The sequence below is a fragment of the Apodemus sylvaticus genome, chromosome 7 (assembly GCF_947179515.1).
Source record: "Apodemus sylvaticus chromosome 7, mApoSyl1.1, whole genome shotgun sequence".
Classification (NCBI taxonomy): Eukaryota; Metazoa; Chordata; class Mammalia; order Rodentia; family Muridae; genus Apodemus; species Apodemus sylvaticus.
This window is the reverse complement of record NC_067478.1, coordinates 39,284,523-39,301,320: the sequence shown is the minus strand read 5'-3', so window position 1 is coordinate 39,301,320 and position 16,798 is coordinate 39,284,523. Positions and strand designations below refer to the sequence as shown.

The 16,798-nt window shown below is 40.4% G+C and overlaps 1 protein-coding gene across 1 annotated transcript in view; it reads right to left on the bottom strand.

The window, feature by feature from the left end:
• Positions 1-731, bottom strand: part of LOC127689688 (zinc finger protein 717-like) — a 162,707-nt gene extending 161,976 nt beyond the window's left edge. Inside the window, exon 1 of the mRNA XM_052189337.1 lies at positions 642-731. Coding sequence (XP_052045297.1) covers positions 642-731 — 90 coding nt within the window. The remainder of the gene's footprint in view (positions 1-641) is intronic.
• Between the last annotated feature and the right edge of the window lie 16,067 nt (positions 732-16,798).

Genomic DNA, 16,798 nt, shown 5'->3' with positions numbered 1-16,798 from the left:
ATGGAATGAATTCTTAATGAAGTCAGGCTGTGAGAATATGAGAAGCATATGGGTAGGAGTTATATACTGCTGTGTAACAAGCAGCTATCTGCAACGAGGACTTTCTTTGATCCTTTACACAAAACATAGGATACTTTCATTAAGGGTACTTCAAAACTGAGGCCTAAGCCCTACATAGTGGCTCATATCTGTAACTCTAGAATTTTGGGTTTAGGTCTCAGGAATCCTGTGAATCTGAGGCCATTGTGCACCAATAAAGAAGAACATATATCAAATCCCCCACCTCCCAAAGAAATCTCAAAAACACAGCATTGAAACAGAACAAACTTATGGTAGACTACTTTAAAACTGTACTAACATGCAAGAAGAGGTAAAATGGAGTGTTTGGTCACAAGAATCACTTAATTTGGGGTTTCAAAGACTCAAGCTACAATCACAAAAAAATGAGATATTCCATATGGAATCTGCTGACACAATGTCAACAAGCTTGCTCTTTTTAGGATATTACAGAAATTATCTCTCCATATTTTTCTTAAAACCTGATAATAAGTACAGGGGATATAGAACGGGATCTCAGATGTAACAGTCATAGGTGTGGGCCTCAGATAATAAAGGTGTTTGAGGCCCTCTTCCATGCTTACCCGCAGCAGCAATACCTCATATGGCTTCTGGTACATGGCCATCAACTCCTGACACATTTCTATTAGTTGACTCCTCTTATGTACCCTCATGTTTTCACGTTCCTTGAACTCCTCTAAAATAGTGTTGCTTTGATTTTTCATACACGCCATATATTGATTCCCTTTTCATCAAGGGGTGGATATAGTTTGCTATACTCGGTCCTGATCATTTCCTCCTATAGCGTCACATAGTTCTGAAGGAAAAGGGATATCCTAAATCACATCTGGAGAGTATTTGATCCTCTCCACTGAGTTCTTCTATGTTTAAATTCACCTACATGAACCCATCTGGGTGTTGCACATACTGATTTATTGTCCCACTTTTCAGAAAATGTAAATCATTTGATTTTATACATTTCTTCATTATTAATAGTGGAAACAAACAAACCCATCCTTTTCCCTTATCATTTTCTTCTATTAAATGAGATTCTGAGATATCTGGAATAAAAGATTTTGATTGATAAAATGTTCACTCAAAAATGAAACTTTGCCCTGGGCAGTGGTGGCACATGCCTTTAATTCCAGCATTGGGAGGCAAAAGCAGGCAGATTTCTGAGTGTGAGGCCAGCCTGGTTTACAGAGTAAGTTCCAGGACTTCCAGGGATACACAGAGAAACTCTGTCTCAAAATAACAAAAAGAAAACAAAGAGAAAGGAAAAGAAAAAAATGCAACTTTGCACATACATAGTAACCGAAATTCCAAGTGGAGACATAGAGTCTGATGTACTCTGCTAAACACTCAGAAAATCACCCATTAATATCAAACTTTTCTGCCACATGGTCAGGCCTTTCTCTCTGTGTTCAAAATTGGATTTTGCCTTTAAGAATTTAACGAGAACATAAAATAATTTCCTAGCATCACATCCCGTGTATGATCCTCAAATTTCGAATGACCGACTTTGCAAGATATTTGCATCTGGTCGGCTTTACACATCACTCTCATGCCCACCAACCATTCCAAGATTGGTCTTTTCTCTGCCTTTATGTTCTCCTGCTGTTCTTGGATCTTATTCAATAAAGATGCAATTTTCTGTTCAAGTTTCAGCTGTAATAAAGAAATAAATAAGTCAATAAGTATATAAATATCATTCTTACACAAATAATGAGTTACCTGATGACAAACTCTAGCACTGAACACAATTACTTCAGAGAGGGTAGAAGACAGTTTACAGTGCTATTTATGTTTTATTTTAATAACTATGGAACTTTAGATTTCAGATCATAGAATTACAGAATACAACCATCCTGAGCTCAAGTAAAGTGATGGGACTGTAATTGATGATTGTCTGGATAATTAGTATCTGATTGGGATTCCAAGATGCATCTATCCACCTCATTCCAATGTACTTTTGGGATTTTAGTCTCATGTCAGTTTTTAAAGCAGTTTTTAAAGATGTAAATTTACGATGGTTATACTTTTGAATGACCTGAACATAATGAATCATGAAACTAGAATTGAGATTTACACTTATGCACCTCTCAAGGATTGTTTATATTTTATAGTCATTCCTTATTCCTTGTTTAAAGAGTACCAAGATTTGGAGTACAGTGGATTCCTCAGAATCAGAACAAGCCTCTCCCTGTGGTCTGCTAAGCCTCCCACTCTCAAGCTCTCAGCCTTTTTTTTTTTTTCTTCAGAAATATTACTTATCATTTGCATACAAGCACGAACTCCAATACTGCAGTGTGTGTGACCTCTGTGATCCCAGGACTCACAACACAATTGGCAGAGGAGGGCCCTGCTCTCACCACAGAATGTCGTCTTTCTTTCCTTGTGGGTCATGCACTTGTGCTCCACAGAAATCAAATACTTCATGAGCCTGTTTTCTCTCACAGTGGATACCAGAATCTTCATAGTGTTGTTATTTCTGAATGTCCAATGGGATGGTTGCCTACATATAGGGCAGAGGTCAGGGATTCCAAAGTCTTCTGAAGAAAGGATGAGGCAGGCCTTGCAGAAGGTATGGCCACACCTTAAGGAGACTGGAACCATAAAGATGCCCTGGCAAATGAAGCAGGTGAGTGTTTCCTGGGGGGTTTGCAAAATGTCTGACTCCATTTTTCTGAGGGAAAAAACAGAATTATTATTATTGGACCAGAGAGGAGCAAGAGACTAGACAAAATTTGATTAAACTTGTGATTAAATTCTGATTATGGCAATACAGAATTATTTTGTTTGCCCAAGAACTTTTCCCTACACATTGCCTGATGTGACACCATTCTAGATCTAACATCTACATTCTTCCTGAAGACTTCAGCCCAAATTGGTATGTTTTTAAAGGCCAGAGATATTCCTCTCCAATGTTATAGAGAAAAAATACCATACTGAGGAGTGAACCAAGTCCTTCTGCTCCTTAGTCGGCCTTTCACTGCAGGCATGTAAGTAAACAGCTCCTTCATTTGTTGTCTATTCAATAAAATACACACTACTTCATGCCTTCTCTACTAAATACTTTTGTTTGGTATCTGACTTTTAATTTCTTATTATTCAGATTCCACTGCCCCAACCCTTAAATCTTCACGGGAAATATCACTCACTTCTCTTCTTTCTGCTACAAAATGCCTAAAAGAATAAGTATGCAGTCTTCTACTTCAAGGATATCATGGTGAGGAAGAAATGGTTGCAGGAGCTCAAGGCAGCTGCTCTCCTGACTTCCAAAATCAGAAAGCAAAGAGCAAAGGAATGCTTGCTCCTCAGCTCCCCTTCCCCCTTTTTCTTCATTGGAGCCCTCAACCCATAGGCTGGAGGAATGATCTCAGCAACATTTAGTGTGGTTCTTCCCAACTGAATGAATCTAATCCAATAGATTTTCACAAATATTATCACATGATTTCTATAGCAAACGTGCTCCCCTCAAGTTGAACACAAGGGAAATTCTTTTTTTAAAAAGTTTTATTTATATTTTATATATGTTAGTATACTGTCACTGTCTTCAGACACACCAGAAGAGGGCATCGGATCCCCATTACAGATGGTTGCGGTTGCTGGCAATTGAACTCAGGACTTCTGGAAGAGCAGTCAGTGCTCTTAACTGCTGAGCCAGGCCATCATCCCAGGGGCAATTCTTTGTAGACACTTGTTTACCTCCCCCAAACCAACTCCTGCCTTTAGTTTGTGGGAAGAAATCTTGAGGTATAAATGAAGCTATCATGTCTATGTGAGACTTGTTTATCTAACCAACAGGTATGCATTTCCCATCTCTTTTAACTTTTACATGTAGAAATAATCTCAGGCCCAGCAGTGGTGCATGCCTTAAATCCCAGCACTTGCAAGGCAGAGAAAGGTAGATTTCGGAATTCAAGGCCAGCCTGGTCTACACAGAGAAACCCTGTCTCGAAAAACCAAAAAAGAAAAAAGAAAAGAAGGAAAAGTAAAGAAAGAAAAGAAAAAAGAAAAGGAAAGAAAGAAAGAATCTCAGTGTGATTGAGGCAAATTTTGTCAAAATAATTAAGCTTCTGCAGTTGGACACAGATGGAATCAAATGGCTTTAGCTGGTGGGTCTGTGTTTTTCAAATTCCAATACTAATATTATCAACAATTATATTAGCAAAAACATTGCGACTTTAATGCTGCCTTCTTTAATTTAGCTAATGGTCATGTTTTCCTTTGGCATGTAAAAATAAAATTTGTGCATTAGATATTTCACTACAAAACAAGAACACAGAGATAACCCAGATAAAACACAGAAATGAAAAATTGCATCAGATTTTAACCAGAATGTACTCTTATGAGTAAGAGGGTGGTTAGTTTTCTCTACTTTAATTACATGTAACCTTCCAATCTATCATACCCAACTCTAGCCGGAATAGCCAATTCTACCATGGTCGTACACTTAAGTACACATTTATACTGTGAGATCTTCCCTTCTGTAATTTATTTTATTTTTTGGAATAATTTTGGATTTGTTTTTTTCGAGACAGGGTTTCTCTGTATAGCCCTGACTGTCCTGGAACTCTGTAGACCAGGCTGGCCTTGAACTCAAATCTGCCTGCCTCTGCCTCCCAAGTGCTGGGATTAAAGGTGTGCACCATCAAACCTGACTCCTCCTGTAATTTATAACAGAAGAACAGTGAAAATTATTTTGCTGAAAATTGAGTTTTTACTTCTATACTTTCCTAGATATCTTTAAATTCCAATGTCCTTAAACCATCAGGGCATTTGTTAAGCACAAAATGCTCTCGAAATATTTAAAATTTAGACAAAGCACAAAATTGAAAAGTATCATTAAACTATCTTTCAATACATCAGATCAACTAAAATGTGCATAATGATAAATTTAAAATTATTTATAACCTTAACCCACATTATATCCCAAGAAAGAAATCCAAAGGCAAACTGAATCAGGTTTTGCTGAATAGAAAAGTAACTTCTAAGCAAACACCTGTTTGTATTTAGTTAAAATAGGGACTATGAAGGAATTTTCTCTTGTAAATTGTATACTTACCCAGGCAATTATCCCTGTGCTCAGCAATGCTTGGTAGCAATATAATACTGGCTCAGTTCTGAGATCAGATCCTCAGAGCACAGGGGTCTAGCAGTGTCTGGACCTGAAGGTTGGAAACATGCTGTGGTCTGATCTGAAGTAGAATAAATCTGGTGGGCCATAAGACTGGGCTTAGAGTCTCAAAAGGCCACTCCCACTTCTGCCCATGGTGGCTTTTACTGATGCTTCCAATGGGTGAGCTTCTCTAAGTGGGATTATCTAAATGGATGGAAGATTGAACTAATACTTTGTCCAATCTCCACAAGCTAACCTCCCCCAAGTGATTTCCTTAATCACTGTTTAGCTGGGTGTGGAAGCTCACACCTTTACCCAGAGTTCACAGAATTAGAATGCTGAACCAGGAGGATTTTCAGGTAAAAGCTTTCCTAGAATGTGCAGTGAAAATTTTTCTAAAGAAAAAAATTAGTAATTTTGGAAGGGAATATAAGGACAGAGAAAAAGGAGGGAGGTGATTGGAGAGGGATGGAGAAAAGAAGGTTTATGGGACATATGGGGAGGGGTGATCCGGGAAAGGGGAAATCATTTGGAATGTAAACAAAGAATATAGAAAATGAAAATATTTAAAAAATGAAATACAAAATAAATTGAAAAAGGCAATTGAAAAAAATTAGTAATTTTACAACACTGTTTTACTGTAACTACATTTTGTGCAATGTGCTTATACTTTGATACTTTGATTTTCATCAATGATGGCATCATTAATATCTTATTCTAGCAAATATCAACATGAACATCTTTTTCGTTCTTTGGAGGATTTTTACAACTTCTTTTGCTCATATTGATCTCAACTGCTACTTCTTCCAAGTCTACCCCCTTTACTGACTCGACTTTCTGTTCTAAAAGGGAAAATGCATGAATCTCCCTCTGTTTTCTTTTGACTATGTATAGTGACTGTCTTAGTCAGGGTTTCTATTCCTGCACAAACATCATGACCAAGAAATAAGTTGGGGAGAAAAGGGTTTATTGAGCTTACACTTCCACATTGCAGTTCATTACTAAAGGAAGTCAGGACTGGAACTCAAGCAGGTCAGGAAGCAGGAGCTAATGCAGAGGCCATGGAGGGATGTTTCTTACTGGCTTGCTTCCCCTGGCTTGCTCAGTCTGCTCTCTTATAGAACGCAAGAATACCAGCCCAGGGATGGTACCACCTACAAGGGGCCCTCCCCACTTGATCACCAATTGAGAAAATGCCCCACAGCTGGATCTCATGGAGGCACTTCCCCAACTGAAGCTCCTTTCTCTCTGATAACTCCAGCCTGTGTCAATTTGACACACAAATCTAGCCAGTACAGTGACAGTAGACTTCAAAGATGCCTGGCTCCCAATCTGTTGAGTTCACATTAACTAAACAGTTGTGTGTTAATGTTGTAGATGTGAAATAACTAGGAACCATTCACATCTCAGTCAGGCTTTTCCTTTCTTTGCGTCTGGATGGTTTATTTTTTTTAATATGTTCTTAGTTAAAATAAAATTCCATAGTTTTTCCTCTCCCTTCCTTTCTTATAGGTTCTTCATAGAGGTGGTTACCAGAGCTTCGGCTAGGATTTTAGGTAGATTCTCAAAGCTCACAATGTCATGGTTTGGGTAGTTTTTTTCCTCCTCAAATGATTCAGTCAAGAGGGGAAAAAATCCTCGCAAGAAAAATTCTAGCCATTTGAGTTATACTTAATTCCAGATGTAGTCAAATCACTATCAAGAACAGCCATCACGAGGGCTGAACACTTTGCATTGGGTGATCAATTAGAAAGCTTATCCCTGATACAGGCTGATTCTTTGTCTAGGTGTCAGAGCTAAGGTTTTCACCTCAGCAGCCAAAGAGCAGAGAAGCTGAATACCTGTCCTTACTCACTCCTTTCTTTTATTCCTGTGTGCCTAATCTATTGGATGGATGCTCACAGGATGGCTCTTCCCTCTTGTTCTCTGAAAGGCCCTCATAGACATACCCAAGGGAATAGCCTGTTGATTCCTAGGCACTACTTTGTACCAGAAGTTGGTACTGGGGCCTAGGGTGTTACTGTGATAGGCTTTTCCATGTTTTTGTTTGGAGGAATGTTGATTTGGCATCTTTGGATGTGGAAAGCAGTGAAGTGCTTGAAGTTTGGTCTAGTAGGAATATGGGAGACTTTGGTACTGAGGGTGATTTGAACTGTGGGAGTAGAATGTCAGAATGTGGCCTAGAAACTGCTCTTGTGATATTTAGTGAAAAAATGTGCCTGCATTTTGCCTTATGGGTTTTTTTTTTTTGTCCTAGTTTTAAGAGTCTGCCTGAGGGTAGGTTGAAGAGACTCAGATTAGTTGAACTGACAAAGGAAGTCTGAAAGGGCAGTGGTGGCACAGGCTTTTAATCCCAGCACTTGAGAGGCAGAGACAAGAGGATTTCTGAGTTTGAGACCAGCCTGGTCTACAAAGTGAGTTCCAGGACAGCCAGGACTATATAGAAAAATCTTGTCTCGAAAACAAAACAAAAAAACAAAAACCAAAACCAACCAAACAAACAAAAAGACAAAGAAAGTCTCAAAAATACCCAGAGTAGACTTTGTTCTCTGTTTAATTCTCATGAAGAGTGTTTTGAACATTTATAGCAAGCTTTGAAAGAAAATTATAAAATGTATTATTCAAGTACTAAAGGGGCACCAGCTGGCCAGTGGTGGTGCATACCTTTAATCCCAGCACTTGGAAGGCAGAGGCAGGTGGATTTCTGAGTTCAAGGTCAGACTGGTCTACAGAGTGAGTTCATGGACAGCCATGGCTATACTAAGAAACACAGGTTGAAAACAAAACAGACACAAAAAACAAAAAAAACAAAAGGGAGTGCACTAGGAATTGAAATGGAGCTTGAGCCTGATTTCAAGGATAGTATATTGAGCCTGGCAGTGGTGGCGAATGTCTGTAATCCCAGCCCTCTGGGAGGCAGAGGATTTCTGAGTTCTAGGCCAGCCTGGTGTACAGAGTGAGTTCCAGGACAGCCAAGGCTACACAGAGAAATCCTGTCTCCAAAAAACCAAAAAATAAATAAATAAATAAAAATAATACAGAAGCGATAGGCCCTGAGTCTGAATCAATAGGACACACAGAGAAAGACCAGACATATATGTATGTGTGCTTATAACCATAGCACTATCTATGGTAGGGATGAGAACACAGCTCTGATTTAATGTCTGCCAGCCTACCTTGAGCTTCAGTGAGAGACCCTGCTGAAGGGAAGAAATCAGAGAAGTGAACAACGTAGCAGAATAGTGGATGCTCTCTTGTGGCCTCCATGAAAATGGGCACAGCAGGTCCTCACACAAAGGCATGGATACACCACAAGCTAATGAGCAAACTTACATGCCACATATACGTGTACTCACAGACATGGGGCTTCAAAATTATTTTAGCCTTAATTTTCTTGTGTATAAATCCTTTGCTAAATATGTTGATGTGTATGCACCTTGTGAGTATTGGTTTTTTCCACGCAGGTCGTCTGCCTACACCGCAGCACAGGTCACCTGTCTGCCTGCCGCGTGGGCCGCGGGGATGCGGTGGAGATGTGGGCCACAATGAGATACACCAGGCGAAACAGTTCCATGTGGGGCTTTAAGATGGGGAAAGATGTAGCGGGCAGGAAGAAGGAAGGAAAAGAAAGAGAGGGGGGGGGAGAAACGCTACCCCATTATATACGGGTGATGATGTAAATTACAGGTAAAGGTGGGCCATTGAATTCTGGGTATATGGCGGCTGTTACCTTGGCAACAGGCCTATAGTTACACTGTTCTAATTGTCGCCTATATGAAGTCACAGGCCTCGCAGGTCTCAGTACCAACTGTGAGTATGCTTAAATGTCAGAGGACAGGTCAGATCTAAAGTTACAGATGAACATGAGCCACCATATAGATTCTTGTAATCAAAACCAGCTTCCCTGCAAAAGCAACAACTGTCCTTATGGTCTGAGCCGTCTCTCTAGCTCTTAGCATTGGTTGCTTATATGGCAAACCATGGCTTCTGAGATACTCTATTACCTGGATAGAGTAACTCAAAATTATGCTATTTTGTATGAACATTTGTGTGTACATTTAAACATATATTTTTATATTAACCTTTTCACACATCCTTGGTGCTGTCACTCGTGAGAACCCTGTCAGAAACAGCAGGCCAGCTCCCTGCGACCAAGAATGGGGGCTCAAAGCTGAATTGGAACTTTGCATTCTGCCCAGGAATGCCTGGGGGAGGATAAGGCCTAAATAGAACCACCCTGCCTAGGATGAGGCCAGAGAGGGAAGTGACTCAACAAAAATACAATGCCAGAAAATACCACAAATCCCTCAAGGTAGGCAGGACAGGGCCAAATGGCATAGACAGCCTCCTCATTTGAGTTGACCAATAATTTTAAATGTTGCTCAGGGTAACCAATCACAGCTGTGCAACTCAGGAGACTGCTGAAATCCCCACCAAAATGTTCTAAAAAAGGTTGTGCTTTGTGAGCTCGGGGTCCTCTTGCCTGCGTGCTGAGGGAACCCAGTGTACATTGGAACAATAAACCTCTTGCAGATTGCAGCAATTCTGGTTTCTGTGGCCTTATTGAGTGTGTGTGGGGGTTGGTCTTCCTTTGGAGTCTTACATCACTCCTCTGTCCTACCTGACCATTCCTCTCCCGCTCAGACCTCCCTTCCTGTTATCACTCCATATTATCAATCCCCTTGAATTTCTTTCTAGCAATTAATTCTCCCATTCCATACTCCTACACTTTACAGATTCTCCAAATTAAACACACAAATGTTAACTTTCATACTAAAATAGGATGTGTGTTATGATAATGCCCTTTCAAAACAATCATTTAAAAAGTTGGAGTTTTATTAGCACATTTCTGCATATGGCCATATTTCCTGTTTTCAAATATATCTTATGGTTTTTCTTAACCAGACTTTACTATGAAATGAATGGTTTTGTCTACTTTGAAGTTAATTGTTGTTTTAAATCTTACTTTCTCAGTGACTTTCTGAATGGGTTGTTTAGAGTAATTATTCTCTTTCACACAGTGTGTCCAGAGTTTTCTGTGTAGTAGTGACTTAATGATTGTAATAAGTTTAACTGCATAGAAGCAACAGTTATCCTTGTCTTTGTTCTGGGACTCTGTTGCTCTGTTGGAAGGTAGCTTTGAAAGAATAGAAAATACAGCCTAACTCCAGCCTTCTAAGGAACCCCAAACACTTCACATTCCAGAGCCTGATCTTTGTGCTCTTTGTTAGAAACTAGGTAAAAGGTCACAGTCGAGAGTCTGCTCTTTAAGAGCTAGGCAGAAAGGTCTTGAATAGGTGATCCTGGCCTCACAAGGTAACTGGAAATGAGCTAAGTTTATTTTGCTTCTGTAAACTGCTTACGCCATTACTCCTATCCAGGAGTTCACGCAGCTATAGACATCCAAGAAAATAGGAAACTAATTGGTCCACTGAGCGCAGGCTCCAATAATTTAAACTGATTGTCCTAAAAACTATGGAGTGATACAAATTGATTGGCTCACACTTCGAGGGCTCTCTATGCTAAGAAATGATTGGTTTATGATTCGCAGGCTTTGTTGTAAACTTACAAAAGCTGTCGGCAATTCGGCACTCGGGGTCCACTGTCCTCTACCTCTGCGCGGTGTATGGCTGTGGAACCCAGAATTCTGGAATAAAGAAATCCTCATGTTATTGCATCGAGACCATTTCTCGCGAGTGATTTGGGTGTCGCCTTCCGAGGCACGGGGTGCTGGGGCACCCTCGGTTTTGGGGGGTCTTACAGCTTCAATACACCAGAGGGCATAGAATTCTAAGCTCTATGTTCCTATCTGAACAGAGCTTCAATGTCAATGGGAAACACACAAAGCTTCATGTCTTGGTTGTAATCAGAATACTGTGTGTCTGTGTGTGTGTGTGTGTGTGTGTGTGTGTGTGTGTGTGTGTGTACATTGTCCTTCCCAAGTGTGGTTTTTTTGTTGTTGTTGTTTTTTGGATTTGGTTTTTTTGAGACAGGGTTTCTCTGTATTGCCATGGCTGTCCTGGAACTCACTCTGTAGATCAGGTTAGCCTAGAACTCAGGAATCCACCTCCCTCTGCCTCCCAGAGTGCTGGGATTACAGGTGTGGGCCACTACCACCCAGTGAGTATGGGTTTTATATTGTCAAAAGAATGTGGGAAGTGTATAGATCCGCCCCACAACATTCATTTCATTGTGATTTCATTCTGTGAAATGTTTGCCACTGGGGAAACCCCCAGAAAAACATGGTCAGTCTATGCGTTCAGCAGCAGATTACTTTGGAAAATTTTCTCATCCAAGGACAGAAATTATGTAGATTTATTGGTCCATTCAAAAAATAATATCTGCTCCAGAGAACAGCTATGTAGTAACCCCACCTTGGTTCTGCTCTAACATAGCAATTTCTAAGGTTGTCTTTTCTCTGATATATGATTGTCCCTTTGTAGTCTGTGTACTGAACTGGGGAGTGGAACATGACACCACTGGAGGTTAAATGCCACATAGTTGATTGTACTTGAATAATCACCTTCTTGGTTGTTGTGAGCCTCATTTGGTTTCTAGCATTCTGGAGTACCCAGATGTACTGCAGAAGAGAGACATTTTCATAGTCCTTATTTCTCATGTTCACCGCTTCCATTCTATAAACCATATTCCATTGGGTACACTGGATTATCTGATCCTTGAGAGATTATCCTTGAGAGTTTGTACTAGATAAAATCTAGCATAAGTTTTAAATCATATTGTTTCTTGGTCTTCGAAGACCAACTCTCTGGTCTTCAAGTGATTGATATGAATGAGAAGGGACTTGAAACATTGGAAGACTATCTAGCTGTCAACCTTTGCTATCAGCATTGTGCAAGTGTTCCATTTTCCTTCTCTTCCCTTTTCCTCATTGGCTTGGTGCTTATATCAAGGTTGCTCCTGTAACCATGCAATCCAGCCTTTAGAGTACAAACATCTTGTTGTATAAGTTAATCATTGTTCTCTAAGTAAACCCTGGCCAACAGCAACAATGTTTAACAGTCACTCTGTCTTCCTAGGTACTGAGAGTGTTCCAGACATTAAACTTCATGATGATGTAAGGTGACTTTTCTTTGGCCAAAATAAAAAGATTGATGTCTGAATTTCCTTTCATTTGAGTTTGGCTGTCAAAACCTGGTAGCATTGTTATGCATGCTATTCTCTGTTTTTTTTGGAATGGTAACATGGTCCCTTAACAATGAGAGTCTTATGGGGAAAGAGCTTTTGTGAATGGCACAGTCGGGTACAGGATGGATGCTAGACCCGTCCTTCTTGTAAATGATGTTCTTCCTTGAATTAACAAGCTTGCAGAAAAAATTGTAGGTTTGTCACAGATAAATCTTATCGTTTTGGCCATCTATTGAATTACTGTTGGCAGTACTAAGTCTTCTGTATCAAGGAGTAGAAGTAAGACAGTGCCTACAAGTCACATAGCATTGCCCTCATAATATCTCTGTTTCTGTCATTTCAGGAGTTCTGGGAAGAATACAAAAGATGTCAGTATTGTTTAACTTATTACTGAGAAAAAATGTAAATGCTAAGATAGGGATGGCAGCTCTTACTGGTTTATCTTTGACGGGCCAGCCCACTTGTTATTTTTTGAAGCAAGTCAACATGATTTTTACTTTTTGTTAAGTTTTGCTTTAAGGATTCTTCTAGATCTACTTTCTTTTAATATTTTTATTTTCTATATTCTTTGTTTACATTCCCAATCATTTCCTCTTTCCCAGATCCCCTCTCCGCATATGTCCCATAAACCTTCTTCTCTCCATCCCCTCTCCAATCACCTCCCTCCTTTTTCTCTGTCCTTATATTCCCTTCCCATGCTAGATCAATCCTTTCCAGGATCAGGACCCTCTCCATACTTCTTCATGGGAGTCATTTGTTATGCAATTTGTGCCATGGGTATTCAGGGCTTCTGGGCTAATTAATAACCACTTATCAGAGATTGCATTCCATGTGTATTCTTTTGTGATTTGGTTACCTCACTTAGGATGATATTTTCCAGATCAACCATTTGCCTAAAAGTTTTGTGAATTCATTGTTTCTAATTGCTGAGTAGTATTCCATTGTGTAAATATACCTCATTTTCTATATCCATTCCTCCTTTGAGGGGCATCTGTGTTCTTTCCAGCTTCTGGCTATTATAAATAAGGCTGCTATAAACATAATGGAGCATGTGTCTTTATTGCATGCTGGGGAATCCTTTTGGTATATGCCCAAGAGAGGTATAGCAGGGTCCTCTGGGAGTCTCATGTCCAGTTTTCTGAGGAACTAATATCCACTTGTCAGTGAGTGTATAGTGTGTGATTGGGTTACTTCACTCAGGATGATATTTTCTAGTTCCATCCATTTGCCTAGGATTTTCATGAATTCATTGTTTTTAATAGCTGATTAGTATTCCATTGTGTAAATGAAACCACATTTTCGGTATCCATTCCTCTGTTGAGGGACATCTGAGTTCTTTCCAGTTTCTGGCTATTATAAATAAGGCTACTCTAAACATAGTAGAACATGTGTCTTTATTTCATGTTGAGCATCTTTTGGGTATATGCCCAGGAGTGGTATAGCTGGGTCTTCAGGTAGTACTATGTTTTATTTTCTGATGCACTTGCCAAATGGATTTCCACAGTGGTCTTACCAGCTTGAAATCCCACCAGCAATGGAGGAGTGTTCCTCTTTCTCCACATCCTTGTGAGCATCTGCTGTCACCTGAGTTTTTTATCTTAGCCATTCTGACTGGTTTGAGGTGGAATCTCAAGGTTGTTTTGAATTGCATTTCCCTGATGACTAAGGATGTTGAACATTTCGATAAACTTTTCTTAGAAATGATGCCAAACCCCTGAGATTGTTCCCCCTTTACCCCTCCCAAACCCTGTGAGCTTCCCTTTATGTTGGCTTGTGTAAAAAATAAAATTAGACAGCTTGATCGGAATACAGACTTGCTGTCCGCCTCTCATGTCTCTTGCCTCTTGCCTTTCTCTTGGTAGTTCCGGGGACCCTGTTGACTGTCCTGCGGGTTGGGATAGAGGTTGACATTGGAAGAAGTTTTAGAAATACAACAGTAGTCTAAAGTACAAATCCCAAGGTGGGAAGAAATCTGGCATCCAAGCGAAGTATCAGAATATGGAAAGTCCCCATGGAGGGTTTCTTACTTAGGGAAACATCATACAAACTTGAAAAGGATAGGATTTCTTTGACTTACATATCCTGAATCACAGACAGTTAAGAGAAACCAATTAAGGAAGTAAAACAGTGAAGGAACCTGGGGGGCAGCATTGGTGCAGGGGCCATAGAGGACTCCGACTTGCTCCTTAATGGCTTATACAGTCCACTTTCTTATAGAATGCAGGATCACAAATCTATGGATGGCCCTCACACAATAGCCTGAGCTCTCTCACAGCAATCACTAATTAAGAAAATGTCCTGTAAGCTTACCTCCAGCCTGGTCTTGTAGAGGCAGTTTTTCCATTGAGGCACCCTCCTCTCAGATGACTTTAGCTTGTGTCAAGTTGACACTAGAATAGCCAAGACTAAGGCCATGAGAGTGGAAGGCAAATACATAAGTCATATCATGAAGTACCATAAGGACTATAAGTTAGTAGAGAGGCAGCTAATCATGTCAAAGAATATATAAAAGGTGTCAAAAGTATCGAGTGGGAGGTGAGGCTGAAAACTGAGAGTGGAGAAACCTCACCAGGCCAGATCCAATAACACCCAGTACAGGGGTGAAGTGTCTGGAAGGAAGGAGATAGGTGACTGTCCAGGTGCTCTTTCCACTTCAAGGTAGCAAAGTCCCTCTTCAGACTCTTATCATCATTTCACTTCAGACTCTTATCACCCTCTTCAGACTCCTAATCCCCTGATACTGTTCTTGCCATGTTGTTCTGCATTTCATAGTTAATTGTAGAAACACCGAGGTGTTTTGTCTCATTTTGTCAAGTTGTGACAAGGTCTAGAGTTATCTGCATGCTGGGCATCTCAATTGAGAAAATGATTCCTTAAGATCCACTCATAGGACATTTTATTTCTTTTATTTTTTCCACTAATTTATTTATTTATTTTATATCCCAATCTCAGACTCAGCTCCATGTAGCACCCCCCCTTGCTTACATGGCCCCTTACCACACTCTCTTTTCCTCTCGGAAGGTGTAAGTCCCTTGACACGAACCAATCCATTCTGACACCTCATGTCACTGCAGGACTATATATATATATTCTTCTACAGAGGACAGACAGGACAGCCTTTTAGGAGAGCAGGATCCACAGGTAGGCATCAGAGTCAGGTTAAGCCCCCACTCTAGTTGTTGGTACATCTGTATGAAGACCAAGCTGCACATCTGTTCAGGGGCTAGACCCAGCACTTTTATGCTCTTTGGTTAGTGGTTCATGCTCTGGGAGCCCTCAGGGGTCCAGGTTGAGTCCATATCCCTACCAGGTCCCTCAATCCTTCTCCCAACTCTTCCACAAGACCTTGAGCTGGGTCTAATATTTGGTTGTCAGTCTTTGCATCTGTTTCAGTAGGGAAACAGATGGAGCTAGATGGAGCTTCTCAGAGGACAGTTATGTTAAGCTCCTGTCTGCAAGTATAGCAGAATATCATTAAGTGTGTCAGGGATTAACTCTTTCCCATGAGACATGGTTCTTTCTCCCTCTCCCCCCTCCCAGGAGACAGGGTTTCTCTGTGTAGCCCTTGCTGTCCTGGAACTCACTCTGTAGACCAGGCTGGCTTCGAACTCAGAAATCTGCCTGCCTTTGCCTCCCAATTGCTGGGATTACAGGCCTGTGCCATCACCTCCCAGCTCATGGGATGGTTCTCAAGTTCAGCCATTCATTGGATGGCCATTCCCTCGATATCTGTGACATCTTCATCCCTGAACTTTTTGTAGACAGGACAAATTTTAGGTCGAAGTATTTGTGGGTAGGTTGGTATTCTTATCTCTCCACTAGGAGTCTTGCCTAGCTATTACATGGTCACTCCAGGCTCTATGTGCCCCAATGCTTGCAGTCTCAGCTGGAATCAACCTCATAGACTTCCTGGAGCCTCTGCCATGCCAGGCACCTCCTAGGGATGTGCACCCCACAACATGCCCTCCCATCTACCTCAGATTTCCATTCACTCTCCCTGCCCTTTCTCACCCTTTATACCTCCCTCCCCCCACCTCCAATCACAATTTGATTTCCCCTTCATAATATTTTCTAGTTCCATCGATCTGCTTGCAAATTTTAAGATATGCTTGTTTTAATTACTGAGTAGTATTCCATTATGTTAATGAACCACATTTTTCCATTCTTTGGTTGAAGGGCATCTGGGTTGTTTCCAGTTTCCAACTGTAACAAACAAAGCAGCTCTGGGTACAGTTCAGCAAGTGTCCTTGTGGGATGGTAGAGCATCTTTTTGGTATATGCCTAGGAGCAGTAGAGCTGGAAATGGTAAAATTATTTACAACTTTCAGACTTTTGAAGAAACAACTAATAATTCTTTGGATTTTCTCACTTTCTGTTGTTATTTCCCCATTTTCATTTCAGATTCTGTTCATTTGTATATTGTCACTCAACTTTTTTGTTAGTTTAGATAATAGTTTCTCTATATTATTTATT